Raw genomic sequence first — 15,019 nt, 5'->3', positions numbered from 1 at the left:
ATTTATAACTGTACTGTATGTTGAAAGGCATAGATGGCTCTCCGGGACACAGTAAGTACAAACAGGGAAAACAAGCATCAGAAGCCATGTTGGTTACCAATTTACATTTTAAACTTGGATACAGTAAGGATATCCAAGGTTCAGGATATGTAGTGGTTCTTAGTGGATTTAGTGATTCTTAATTTAGTTTTGGATATATGGACCAATTAGCTACTGCAAACTTATGTCAACAAAATTCATTATTAATGTAAAACCACTCTAGGGGGTAGTATGGTGGTGCAGCGTGTAGCATTTTTGCCCAACAGCTTCAGAGTCTTGGGTTTGATCCTGACTCAGGTCAGGTAACTGAGCTTTCTTCTGGGTTCTCTGCTCATGGTTAAGATGCTGGACTTCTAGTCAGAGGGTCATGAGTTCAAACCCCAGCACCAAAAAGCTGCCACTGCTGGGCCCTTGAGCAAGCCGCTTAACCCTCAACTGCTCAGTTGTGTAAATGAGATACATGTAAGTCGTTCTGCATAAGGGCGTCTGCCAAACATCATAAATATAAATGTGAATGGTGCAATGGTCTGGGAGCCACCATGACTCTGGTCTCTTCTCTGGATCAAAACATGGAGTATGAATCTTAGAAGTGGCAATGCTGCTCGCTTCACCCCTAAAAATAAACCGGGATTTTTTTTTTTAATACATAATAACATTTTGGGTAGCTACCTAGTTATTACTAGCTGATGTTTTATGTTGTGCATAGTTAGACATGTGAATCTCACTTGTTATCATGTTGCCCTTGATTACAGTCTAGGTGTAGGCGAATGATAATCTAGCTCATCTCTTAGAGTACTTAGATTTTGATGGATGTGGTTATAATTTGTATCTATAATATCTATTTAAGATGCTACCACAAGCTATATGTATTACCTAGCTTTGTATACTAGCAGACTATTAGATAACTAGACTAACAGGTCTCCAACAAGGTCTCCTTACAGCTGGTGGAGCGTTAGCCTTAGCATATACCCTACCATTTAACTTATGAAATGGCTTATCGCCCTCTACTGTATAACTAGTGCCAATGCATTCTGTTAGAAGATGCTTTAGTGTTATTAAGGGCATAGTCCTTGATTTGGTGTACAGTAAATTAGCTGTGTTGAAACCAAATTCCAAACCCACTAAATCCACACCTCAAAACGTATCATGCAATTAGAAATTTGAAATTTATACAAAAATCAGTATTTACATGATTCTAGTTCCATTTGTACCTTTAACAATAAAGGATGAAGAGCCTGCACTGTAGAATCATTTACTTTTAATAAAATATTATTTATTTATATCTTATAAATCTTGATTTAAATAATATTAGCAAACCATGGTAAAGTTTTCGATTTGGTATCAAACTAAAAACTATACTTTTAACAAGCATGCACTACCACTAGTTATACAGTAGAGGGTGATAAGTCATTTTTATAAGTTACATGGCAGGGTTTGTGCAAGGGCCAATATAGTCTAGAATATGAGGATATGCATAAAGCATTCCTCAAAAGAGAAAGACTATAAAGGAGCACGTTCCAAGTACACCATATGCAATCACTTTTATCACTTTCAGTTTGTGGTCACTATAATGGACCCATTATAGTGTCTGTTGTATCTATATAGTTAATTTATAATACTCATCTTTAATAACCTTCAATATCCTGGTGGAGGGGGGGGGGGGGCACAAGGCAAGAATACACCTTTGATGCCATCCCAGTCCATTACAGGCATCATGCACAAACACATTCTAACAGAACATTTTAGAGTACCCTTTACATCAACATGTTTTTGGGAGTTGAGAGAAAACTGGAGGAAACACAAATGGACTTTGGGAGAACATTTAAAACCCATACGGAGAGTAACCCTAGCTCAGGATTGAACCGGCAACCCTGGAGCGGTGAAGTGGCAATGTGCACCATCTAGCTCATGATAAGCATTACCAGCTTCTATCAGGCAAACTGAATCACACATGAACATCATGATGCTTTTATACCTTGCAATGACAGGCAGTGTGTATTCCCTGTATATAACAACTGAAGGCTTATGGTGTTTTTCTTGGCTACAAGGATAAGTGGTGTATATAAAAAGAATGAAACTTTCTGTGAAGGATTGCTTTTATTGATTACATATCAATGCTAGAATAATGTATTGGTGCTTTAGACATTGGAGTTGGAGTCAGTCATGCAGCAAGGCATCATAATAAATCCCTTTTTGGAGAAAGAGAAAGTGTAATATTTTAATTTAATTTAGAGAAAGAAAAAGTGTGATATTCTAACTCTGACAGCTGTGATGCCACAAAAAAAAAGAGGATAAAAAGAGGTTTCTGTTCATTTTTGGTACTTTCAGTGGTCCTTATGATCCCTGATGTTAACAGAAACATAAGTAAACATGAGAAACATGAAGTGAATTACTTTTGAAAATACACTTAGACAATTTTCTCCAAAAAAAAAAAAAAAGGCCAGCAGTCTTATTTTCAGTAGAATTGCTGAGAGCATGCCAATACGAAACATTAAACACTCAATATGCAGTTTGTACAGGTACTGACTGTAGCTATGCGCAGTTTGTCTGCCCCTCTTTACTCTCTCCATTACAGGACCACCACTGAGCACTTGTTATTTGGTTGGTGGACATTCCTCTGCAACGAGAATGACTTACTGTTGAGTAGTGTGTGTGTGTGTGTGTGTGTGTGTGTGTGGATTTTAAGCACAGTATCTGAAGCTTGTGTAACATCATGCCTATTTATAGGCCTGCCGTGATCAGGTGACGTGGCAATTAAGCGCGTCGCATGATATAAAACCGGCACCTGTGAACCGCGCTGTGAACCGGCACCTGTGAACCACGCTGAAGATGTAATTCATAGGCATACCCCAGAATGACAAAGCTACACAACGTCTCGTTCCCTTTTCAGGGAACAGGGTTACATACCCAGACGTTCCCTTTCAAAAGGAACTCAACGTTGCATGAGCGTCACGCTGTGGGAATGAGAATACCCACTCAGTCATACTGAGGGCATGGCCTGTTCAAAAGATCCGAGCCCGAGGGTCACTGCAAGACACTTGAGCCTGGGGTGGAATGTATATCCAGGCTGTAATATCGAATGAATATGTGCGGTATAGACAACCTGACCACAGCACACACATCCTGTAAGGGTACTGCTTTGGACACAGCCATTGAGGAGGTGACCCCCATAGTGGAATGAGCCCTTATGCCCAGAGGCATAGCGAGACCGCGCACCTCATATGCGATAGAGATTGCTTCCACTATCCAATTAGAGATGCGTTGCTTCGACACAGCATCACCGCTACTGTCGCCGCCAAAGCAGACCAGCAGCTGTTCCGACTTATGCCACTAGCTGTTTGCTGTTTTGCCTCGCGAAACCTGTTGGCGATGACATTAACCGCGCCATTTTTGCGATTTAAAAATGAACTTGAGTAAGAGTATTCAGTGCCCTCCACTAATATTGGCACCCTTGGTAAATATGAGCAAAGAAGGCTGTGAAAAATTGTTTTTATTGTTTAACTTTTTGATCTTTTGTTCAAAATATTCACAAAAATACTTTGCTCTCATGGATATCAAACAATTGCAAACACAACACAGGCTTATCCAACAACAAAGAAATCTTTGTTAAATATAGGTGTTCAACAATTATTGGTAACCTTTCATTCAGTACTTTGTGGTACCTCCCTTTGCCAAGATAACAGCCCTGAGTCTTTTCCTATGATGCCTAATGAGGTTGAAAATACATGGCAAGGCATCTGAGACCATTCCTCCATACAGAATCTCTCCAGATGCTTCAAGTTTCGAGGTCCATGCTGGTGGACTCTCCTCTTCAGTTCACCCCACAGGTTTTCTATGGGTTTCTATGGGTTAAGTCAGGGGACTGGGATGGCCATGGCAGGACCTTGATTTTGTGGTCAGTAAACCATGTTTGTGATGATTTTGATGTATGTTTTGGATCATTGTCTGCTGGAAGGTCCAACCACGGCCCATTTTAAGCTTTCTGGCAGAGGCAGTCAGGTTTTCATTTAATATCTGCTGATATCTGATAGTCCATGATGCCATGTACCCTAACAAAATGTCCAGGTCCTCTGGCAGAAAAACAGCCCCAAAACATTAAAGAACCACCACCATATTTAACCGTGGGCATGAGGTACTTTTCCTTATGGCTACCTCTCTGTGTGCACCAAAACCACCTCTGGTGTTTATTACCAAAAAGCTCTATTTTGGTTTCATCTGATAGAACTCGATCCCATTTGAAGTTCCAGTAGTGTCTGGCAAACTGAAGATGCTCGAGTTTGTTTTTGGATGAGAGTAGAGGCTTGTTTCTTGAAACCCTTCCAAACACCTTGTGGTGTTGTAGGCGACTTCAGATTGTAGTTTTGAAGACTTTCTGACCCCAAGACGCAACTAACTTCTGCAATTCTCCAGCTGTGATCCTTGGAGATTTTTTAGCCACTTGAACCATCCATCTTCACAGTGTGTTGAGACGATATAGACACGCGTCCAATTCCAGGTTGATTCATAACATTTCCAGTTGACTGGAACGTCTTCATTATTGCCCTGATGGTGGAAATGGGCATTTTCAATTCTTCTGCTATTTTCTTATAGCCACTTCCCATTTTGTGAAGCTCAACAACCTTTTGTCGCACATCACAGCTTGGTCTTACCCATTATTATGAATGACTAAGGGAATTTGGCCTATGTGTTACCTCATATTTATACCCCAAGTCATGGTTGAACACTTTCCCGTTCCTAGTCACCCAGGTTTTTAACTGTGTTGCGTTTACAATAGTTTGATATCCATGAGAGCAGAGTATTTTTGTGAATTTTTTATTCATTTATTTATTAACAAAAAAAAAATCAAAAGGTTAAGCAATAAAGACAATTTTTCACAGCCTTTGTTGCTCAAATTTACCAAGGGTGCCAATATTAGAGGAGGGCACCGTATATATGGCCAGTTAAACCAACTCTTAAAAGTAATTATTTTTCAAAAAGTTACTCATGTAAATCTAGTGCGCTACTACCCACTTCTCCCTGAGCTCGGTATCGACCAGAGGACCCTGTATCCATGAGGCAACAATGCTACCCAGTGTATCAGTGTGCCATCCTAGACAACAATATAAACAAATCAGTGCAATGGAGAGGCTACAAATGCAGACTAAAGTACAAAAAACAAGCAAAAAACACGAACAAACAAAAAAACAAAACAATGAAACTTTAAATATAAAAAGTATTTTACACAAAATATTTTAAACATAAATGCCAATTTTTTTAAATACAAGTTGCATGTTTTAACAGCTTTCCTGTTGCATGAGGGTATTTAGAACAATATATGTATCTATATAACTACAGAACACTTTGACATTTAAATAATTAAATTCCAAATAAAATATTCATTCAATTTCCAGTTCTTTTTCATAATTAAGAAACCCATGTGTGGATATGCTTGGATACCTGCGGGACCGGGACGCGCGTGTTCTCACGCGGGGCGGCGCCACATCCCAGAGCGCGCGAGCCATGCAGCGTTCACTCTTCATAAATGGAAGCGCGCGTTCACTCACTCTCCCAACTGCTTTAGTTCTGCACTCGGAGCACAAAACAGCGAGACAGCGTGTGAACCATCATCCTCTCCCACTCCTGTCCAATAGCCCAACTGAAGCGCACGGAGCTGGTGCAATATGGACACTAACGCGCTTCAGTTTCCTACAGACTGGCACTAAAATCCACTTAAAAAAATGCTTTGAGTTTTTTTTTTTAGAATTATTATTTTATTTTATTTTTTACATTTTTTTTTTTTTTTTTTTACATTGAACGGTAAACTGACAGTTGTGCGTTTGCAGTAAGAGTCGGCGCACTCAGATGGCGGGGCCACAGCCGGGAGTTCACGCGCTGCAGCTCAAACCCGTGGCCGTACCGGAGAGTTTGAGAAAAGGAAACAAATTCATGAAATGGGAGGATGTAAGTACTAGCCGCTGATTAATGCTCGGGTTTGGTTAGGACGGCTTGACAGAGTGGATGGTGGAGCGGATGCGGTCTCATCTGTTGCGGCTTTTCTTGTGTACTAACTGACAGGCTACTAAAACTCCGAGCCGTGCGGCTGTTCTCTGTAGGCAGGTCACACAGGCTGTAAGAGTTGTAGTAACTTGGATACTTTACACCTTCTGATGGACAATCTAGGAATAAAACAAGGCGCTGTGCGCATTTTAGGCAAAAAGCCTCAGCAGGCTACAAGTTGGTCAGCTGTTGGTCAGTAACCGGAAGGTGTGCATTAGGCTTTTGCAGGCTACTTTGTTGCCTATATATGTACAAATGTATTTGTTTTTGTTTGTTTGTTTGTTTGTTTACAGTCTGTTGCAGTGTACAAGTATGTGTCAGTTTACACAACGTGAATAGATCACATCTGGGATTGGGAAACACTGATGCAACCAGAATCAATTGCGTTTCATTTACGCAAATTAGACTAAAATTTGCACGTATCCTAATATTTTGCAACCGCCTTTAATATTTTCTGATTGTAAACACGAATCAAAAGAGATGTACTGCATGTTTGCGGATTACAGATGTGCTCATGGTGTTAGACTGGGCATTAAATTCGGAGTTACAGGAACAGTTCTTGTAAACTAGGCTGAGAGTCACATTCAGTGGACTGGGTTGTGTTTTAGTGAATGGAGTGACTTTTGCCATCACTTGCTCCTAAGGCGAACATAAACCAGACGGGAACGGCGCGTACACCCCCCCCCCACACACACACACATCCCCCTCCCCCCACCGGTACTCCTACAAGTTCCTCTTCCGCCGCTGACTGGTTGTTCAAATTCATCGATTGCTGAATGTGAATTATTATCCATTCGCACCGCGAGAAGTGTATGAATACAAGTGAAGACGTAATAAACCCAGACAGAATAGTAATCCACCATGATTCGTTTGCTTAGCTTGCGCATCTTTGTCTCGCACAGTCTGGTCTGATAATTATACAACAGGCCAGTATCTGCAGCTCTGCAAAATCAAGCTATTCAGCAAATTCTGGAGAACTGGAGACAAAGATATGAGGATGCAGCATCATGTCATTCACACATTTGATTATGTGATTAGTCTGCAGCAACACCAAGTGACTATAGATTTTGGTAGTGCAGGAGGATAGTAATGAGGACGGACATATCACTCTTGATTTACACCATAGGCTATAATCTAGGGATTTATTTTTTAGAGTAATCCAATCATAGGAGTAATATACATGCATCGCACCAGCATACAGTCTAGCAGCTCATTTTGTACAGAATTAGATGTACAGTAGGTGTGTTTCATCTCACCGCCAAGGCACACACAGAAGAGCTAAGTCCTCTGATAAACCATGTTTATCAGGTTCACTAAAAGACCTGAAACTAACCCAAAAATTCAAGGGGTTAAGTGAAACATTTTTATTCTTTTTCTCAGCCTTTGAAAGGGAAACAAGGTCACCACTGAGTACAGGAATTTATAATGTACATATATTATCTATTCCATCTATCCTTTCCCTGTCCCAATCTTTGCAGTATATTACTCACTCACTTTCAATAACTGCTTTATACTGGTGGATCCGGAGCCCATCCCAGGAAGGTGGTACCACACCCCGGATGGGATGCTAGTCCATCTCAGGGCACCATGCACACACACACACACACACACACACACACACACACACACACACACACACACACACACACACACACACACACACACACACACATATTCACACCCATGGGCAATTTAGTATACCCAATCCACCAACCTGCATGTTTTTGGGAGGTGAGAGGAAAACAGAAATTTTGGACGAAACCCACATGCACATGGAGAACAAGCTCAGAATCAATCCAGGGATCCTGGAGCTGTGAGAGAGCAATGCTACCCACTGCACCATTTGCATTTGCCATTATCTATGCCACTGCTTTGCAATATTTTATAATAGAAATGGTTCTGAACATCATAGATAGCATCACTATCTGCATTTTGCCTTCATTTGCAGAAATGCATTAGATTTCATACAGAATATTTGCTATGAAACAGGCTCTTGCAGATTGCAGATTATTTTCAAATTAGCCTAGCTTGACAAAAAACTGCGATCATGGCAACCTTGTCAATAACTGTCATGTATGCTGCTCTTCCCACATGCATAAGGAGGCTTGATTCCTTCCCCAGTGGCTCACTAGATAGTTCCTATTTTTGTCCATTATGTGCAAAAACAACTTTATGGAAGCTAAGTGGGGTGCTGAGCACACTGCCCCATGATTATGCAAAATCTAGAAAGCTGAACAGATCAATGGATCATTTTTATTTTTGTCAAATAGCCGAAAATTGTTGGTGAGTCAAAAGAGGAAATTAGTACTTTAACAGAATTGAAAATATATTGACCTGTGAATGAGGTCTTTATGAAGATGAATGTTTATTGAACAACTGATATACAGTATATGGTGGGCTGGTACAACAATTTGTATTGACTTGCTATCACAATTAGCGAGCACATATAATGTATACCTGGAATAACTAAAGTCTATAATGAACTCCTTGGTTGTGTCTATGTTGTGTTGTTCTTCCTGTCAATGTGGCTATAGACACTCCTGGCATGGTCACTTCACTTCACTCTCTTGCTCAGAAAGAACAAAAAATGACAGAATGAATTGCATTGTTTTTTTTTGTAAAACAAACAAACAAGCAAAAAAAAAAAAAAAACATAGCTGCATAAAAAATAAAGTTGTATGCTGATTCAGGTTCCTAGGTTCATAAACATAAACATAATGCCTGTATGAAATACACACTCACTGAACATACAAGTTCACAATATTTTTATTTTTTATTTAGTTAATTAGTTTAGTTATTTTTATTTTTTGTATTTTTTTTTTTATTAAGCTTATATTTGGGGGATCCAGCAGAGATCAGGTGCTTGAAAGTTTGTGAACCCTTTAGAATTTCTATATTTCTGCATAAATATGACCTAAAACATCATCAGATTTTCACACAAGTCCTAAAAGTAGATAAGGAGAACCCAATTAAACAAGCAAGACAAAAATATCATACTTGGTCATTTATTTTTTGAGGAAAATAACTGTTGATCAGTCCTGCACACCGGCTTGGAGGAATTTTAGCCCATTCCCCAGTACAAAACAGCTTCAACTCTGGGATGTTGGTGGGTTTCCTCACATGAACTGCTTGCTTTAGGTCCTTCTACAACATTTCTATTGGCTTAAGGTCAGGACTTTGACTTTGACATTCCAAAACATTAACTTTATGCTTCTTTAACTGTTCTTTGATAGAATGACTTGTGTGCTTAGGGTCGTTGTCTTTCTGTATAACCCACATTCTCTTGAGATTCAGTTCATGGACAGATGTCCTGATATTTTCCTTTAGAATTCATTGTTCCATCAGTCATCGCAAGTCGTCCTGGCCCAGATGCAGCAAAACAGGCCCAAACCATGATACTACCACCACCAGGTTTCAAAGGTGGAATAAGGTTCTTATGCTGGAGTGCAGTGTTTTCCTCTTTCCAAATATAACCCTTCTAATTTAAAACAAAAAATTTATTTTGGTCTCATCAATCCACAAAATATTGTTCCAGGAGCCTTCAGGCTTGTCCACATGATCTTCAGCAAACTCCAGACAGGAAGCAATGTTCTTTTTAGAGAGCAGTGGTTATCTCCTTGCAACCCAGCCCTGCACACCATTGTTGTTCAGTGTTCTCCTGATGGTGGACTCACGGACATTAACATAAGCCAATGTGAGAGAGGCATTTAGTTGCTTAGAAGTTACCCTGGGTTCCTTTGTGACCTTGCAGACTATTACACATCTTGCTCTTGGAGTGATCTTTGTTGGTCGACCACTCCTGGGGAGGGTAACAAAGGTCTTAAATGTCCTCCCTTTGTACACAATCTGTCTGACTGTGGATTGGTGGAGTCCAAACTTTGTAAACTTTTCCAGCATGATGAGCACCAACAACTCTTTCTGAGGTCCTCAGAAATATCCTCGCCATTATACACTTCCACAAAGGTGTAGTGAAGATTAGACTTTGATAGATCCCTGTTCTTGAAATAAAATAGGGTGCTCATACACACCTGATTGTCATCCCATTGATTGAAAATACCTGATTCTAATTTCACCTTCAAATTAACTGCTAATCCTAGAGGTTCACATACTTTTGCACATACTTTTGCCTAAAACATTTTTTTGCTGGTGGGATCTCACTCTCCAAATCTGGCAATATTTGTTTCTTGGCTTTTTTTTCTTAAAAAACTCTTAATATCAGCATTTTTTTTGTGTTTATTATTAAACTTAGATTATGTGGAGCTTTCACCATGTGAATGAGTTGTTACAATTGAAGCAACGTATTGGAATGAAAGTATTAATAAAGACATGATTTGAATTACATTCAGAACTACATAGCTGCTGATATAGAAAATTAATCAACACCTTCTGACCAATCAGATATGAGAATAACAACAACTCGGTGGTGATTATACAACAGTTAGTTCCGGTCCACTAGTTTGATTGGTTGAGGTTTCACTGTGTATATTACTCTGCTGGTCTGCGTTCGCCACGTACAATTCCAATTCTAGCAACAGTCTCACTGAAACCATTATCAGCCTGGAGCAGAGAGGGTTAAGGGCCTTGCTCAAGGGCCCAACAGTGGCAGCCTGACAGTGCTGGGGCTTGAACCCCCGACCGTCCAATCAGTAACCCAGAGCCTTAACCTCTAAGCCACCAAAATATTCCGTATAACAGTGCAACATTGCTTTTATGCAATAGCTAATACTCAGTATAACTGGACTCTTGCTTGTGCGGTATTGCTTAATTATAAGCTAGCTAGTGAGAAAGGTAACAAAGCTAATAAAGTCTTTGCCGCAAATAAATTGGATTGAATTACTGATGGTCAAGGACAGCATGGTGGTGCAGGTAGTGTTGCTGCCTCACAGCTCCAGGGTTCCTGGATCAATCCTGAGATTGATTTACATACTATGCTGAGTTTCACTTGTTCTCTCTGTATTCGTGTGAGTTTCCTCTTGGTTCTCCTCTCCCCTTCCAAAAACATGCTGGTAGGTGGATCGTATAGTCTCAATTGCCACTAGTTATGAATGAGTCTGTGTTTGTGTGTGTGTGTGTGTGTGTGTGTGTTTGTGTGTGTGTGTAGTATCCCTCAATGGACTGCTGTCCCATCCAGGGTATATCCAGTGTCCAGTGTTTCCGAACAGGGTCCAGATCCACTGTGACCAGGATAAATTCGCTTACTGAAAATGACTGAATGAATAATGCCGGCCAGAAAAATGATTGGGATGTTTCATGGGAGGTGAATTCAAAGAGGAAGCAAATACTGCCAAAGATATTATACTTCACCTTGTAACCACTAGCGCGCTAATTTTACCTAGTGCCCCCTGAAAGTGTTTGTAGTTGTATGAGTTATCATATGTCTGATGTATTTCCTGTGTAGCATGTATGCAGGAGATTTAGCTTTTGACTGAAACAGAAAGCATTCAGCAGAGATACACCAAAACAGCAAAAGGAAGGTGTAAATTGTACATTCATGATGTTCTTTCCCACTGTCCTTTCCTGGATTTGTGTGTGTATCAGTGTGTGTGTGTGTGTTTGTGTGTGTACAGATGACCATCAGCCTTTGGTGCTTGAGTGGTAGAACGCCATTGGCCTGATCCTTGGCACTCGGTTCTTTCCCTTGTTTTCCCAGCATGCCGATGGGCGTGGGCCCTCCTATGGCCCCACTCCAAACCACATATCCAGCAGCTTTTTTCCAAAATTTCCCCTTTGTCAAACATTTGACAATGTCCTGTGAGTCCTGTGTACTCTTTCCCCCTTTCCTTTTCACCGCTCCACACTTTAGTTTTCATTCTTGCCTTTTTGGTGTGTGAAAGGTGCTTTTGCTGGATTTTGTTAGATGTGCCTGTAGTGACACATGCTGGGCACATACTGCTGCGTGTTCAGTGGAATGAACCACATAAAATGATTGATAGTGGTATGATAATTGGACGATAATTTGTTGTTAATTATGACAATTTCAATGCTGTTTAAATGCTTTTTTCTTTTTTTTTTGGGGGGGGGGGGGGGGGGTTCTCAGTCAGAACAGTTAGCTTGAGCTCAGCATGTGAGCTGAATGTAACACCATGGGCCACTCAATGTGCATCATGGAGTGTGTCATCTTATAGTCAGAGGATGTTAATAATTGGCCTATACAGCTTTCAGTCCCTTCCCAAAAGCGTGATTATTCATTGCACTATGACAGTCTCTGGGGCTTTGGTTATTCAGTGCCTCCCCAATAAGAAGCAGCCAATGTAATTGCCTAGTGCTCTGCTTTCAGATAGAGAGATTGATTTCCTATGTAGCTGCCTACATGTTGGAACCCCTCTAGCAAAAACAACTGCAGCTCGCCTCTTTGAATTCCCACACTGTATCAGAAGGATCAGTTAACTCGACACTCGCTCCGTCGCCAACTTTATCTCTCCCTCCCTTGTCTCATTATGGATGTGTGTAAGTGAACCGTGTTACCCAAAATAGAATCATTCAGTCTGCTCTAGGAAGGCTACACTGAGCATTGTTATCTGTGTTTTAATGCAGGAAATTAAAAGTGGAAAAGGATTGACTTGCAAATCTAGCCTGCTTACTTAGTCTGGTGATTCGAAAGTACCAGTAAACAATAGTGCTGTTGTGGGAGTATTTTCTAGTGAAAACTACGTTAGCCTCAAGGTAGCATTCCAGAGGTAGTAAATGAGCCACCAAGCAACACTGTGGAGTTGAGTAGATTTTTATAGCCACCATTGTCAGTTAGATATACTTTTAACAGCAACAGCTGAGTGTTTTGAACTATTCTGTTTTGTTCCATCAGATCACCTCACTTTTGCAGGTGTTTTTCTGTGACTGTCAGAGACCAGAACATCAGATCACATCACTGCAACCCAAATGAAAAGAAGTGGTTATTTTTCAATGGGAGCATTCAATTATATATTTGGTTGCTAGATAATGGTGCTCAATCTGGCAAGGCAATATGGTATGCCATATCGTGAGATCTCAGCTTTGATGATATCATAGGCTGGCATCAGACAAAGGTCACACTGGGGTGGTTTATTTCATTCAAAACATGCTTCCTTGCATGGGATCCCAAGCTTCTCTCTCACCGCCTTTCTACTTATACCGATCCACTTACAAACTGGTTATTTTCTCTCATCTTTGTAAGTTTTATCATTATCACTGAAGGGACCCGTAACTTGTTTTTAAAAGGCATATCTTTCAATGTAGAATAATATGTTATTTGCCGTACTGCCAAAAAAATTCAACATGATAAGTTTCATAAGCCCCTACACTTATTTTCAACCAGAAATCCAGATTCTATGAATATGCAAAGTGCGTGAACATAGACTGCACTATTCACATCTAAACCGTGATTGCATTGCCGTAATTAGCATATTAAAACATGATTGGCTCTTATATTTTATGGCACAATAATATTTGCCTGTCACAAGTTCAATACAGATTCCAATACAAACTCTAAGACTGTCTAATGAGATATTTAGCGCACCCATTTCTTAAAAATGTGCAGCAAAACTACTGCAGTGACAATTTTTGCACTTAAATTAACTCCCTGAAAGTATGTAGTTAAAAAAAAAGAGTTAGGGTGACATCAACTTGTCCCCCGACACACACGCACAAGCCTGTAATAAGCTTTAAATGAGTACAAATTGTCTGCATTAAAAAAAAAAATCCCTATCTGCTTCTAATCTATCCACTGTCCTTAAACTTCCTGTTTGTCTCTTTGTGCTTACAGGACTCCACCACTGTGACTCCTGTGACATTACGGGTTGACCCCAAAGGCTACTTCTTGTACTGGACTGATCAGAATAAGGTAAAGTGCATTAACTTTGGATGATTTTCACACAACTATAGCTCAGAAATATCCAGCAATATCACAAACCTGCCTTCACTAATACGGTTATGTCACTGTGCATTTCTGAGCATAACTCTTGTGGGTGATGATCTGAGAAGAATGATCTGTTCCTTACAACAAATCACACTGTAGCACAGGAGTTCAGAGCAAGCCACTGAACCGATCTCCCTTGACAGAGTCTGATTTCTCTAGAGGTAGTAATGGGACAGGTTGAACTAGATGATCATGTTGCTGAAACAGAGAGACTCAATTAAATGGAGGAAATCTGCTAATGGGTAGAGCTTTGTTGTGATAGTGTAAACTAGTGTAAACTAGCTTTATTCATCCACCTGTTTGTCCTTTGCAATAAGCACAGTGACTGGCTGGGACAAATAGTGCTGACTAAACTGTTGACAATGTAAGTTAATACTATAATATCGTCACGTCATGGCTTGTTGTGCCTTCAATCATGTCTATGAGAAATGTCATGAATCAAAATACAATGAGGATGTTTCTGAACATGGTGGAACCATTGGAAGGCTTTCTATGTATAATTACAGCACTGTTATAGTTGTACAGTAGAGTTTTTTTCTCGCAATTTACATGTTGACATTCCCACCATCCCCGTGTCTTGACAGTTATATAAAGTACTTATGGAAATTTAGTTATTAGCTTATACTCTGTGTCCCTGATTCCCATTATGAGTCCCCCAAAGATGCATATATCAGTGAATTTAAGCTGGTATTCTGCTCCTTAACTCCATAGTCACTGTTTTACTTCAAGTCCAGTGTGCTGGAGTACAGAGCTGGATTAATAAAACTGTCCTTGTGAAGGTACTTTTGAACTGCAGAAGGTGTGTTCAGTTTTCTAAGAGACATATGAAGCTGTGTATGATTAACAGGTTATTGTAGAAAGATATGGACACTTAGAGAGAGAGAGAGAGAGAGAGCACACTCTTATACTCTGAAGAGGTTGCTAATGGTTTTGATGCTGGGTGGTGTACCCTTTATCTCTACATGAAACATTTTCCTATACTAAATCTAGCTAATTACTGATGGACGTGTTGTGTTAACTGTAGAACTGACCATGTTTGGAATGTGACTCCAA

At 40.1% G+C, this 15,019-nt stretch overlaps 1 protein-coding gene across 6 annotated transcripts in view; it reads left to right on the top strand.

The window, feature by feature from the left end:
* Nucleotides 1–5,040: 5,040 nt before the first annotated feature.
* The window catches only part of LOC128600874 (1-phosphatidylinositol 4,5-bisphosphate phosphodiesterase beta-1), a 112,292-nt gene continuing 102,313 nt past the window's right edge, over nt 5,041–15,019 (top strand). For all 6 annotated transcript variants that reach the window (XR_008384616.1, XR_008384617.1, XM_053613602.1 and 3 more), the window contains exons 1-2: nt 5,041–5,979; nt 13,814–13,891. Coding sequence is in view for 4 of the 6 variants with exons in the window: in XM_053613602.1 (XP_053469577.1) it covers nt 5,881–5,979; nt 13,814–13,891 (177 nt within the window). In the remaining 2 variants the exon portion in view is untranslated. The remainder of the gene's footprint in view (nt 5,980–13,813; nt 13,892–15,019) is intronic.

Source organism: Ictalurus furcatus, chromosome 25 (genome assembly GCF_023375685.1).
Source record: "Ictalurus furcatus strain D&B chromosome 25, Billie_1.0, whole genome shotgun sequence".
In the NCBI taxonomy this organism is placed as follows: domain Eukaryota; kingdom Metazoa; phylum Chordata; class Actinopteri; order Siluriformes; family Ictaluridae; genus Ictalurus; species Ictalurus furcatus.
Note: the sequence above shows the minus strand (reverse complement) of the source record. Positions and strands in the feature narration are given on the sequence as shown.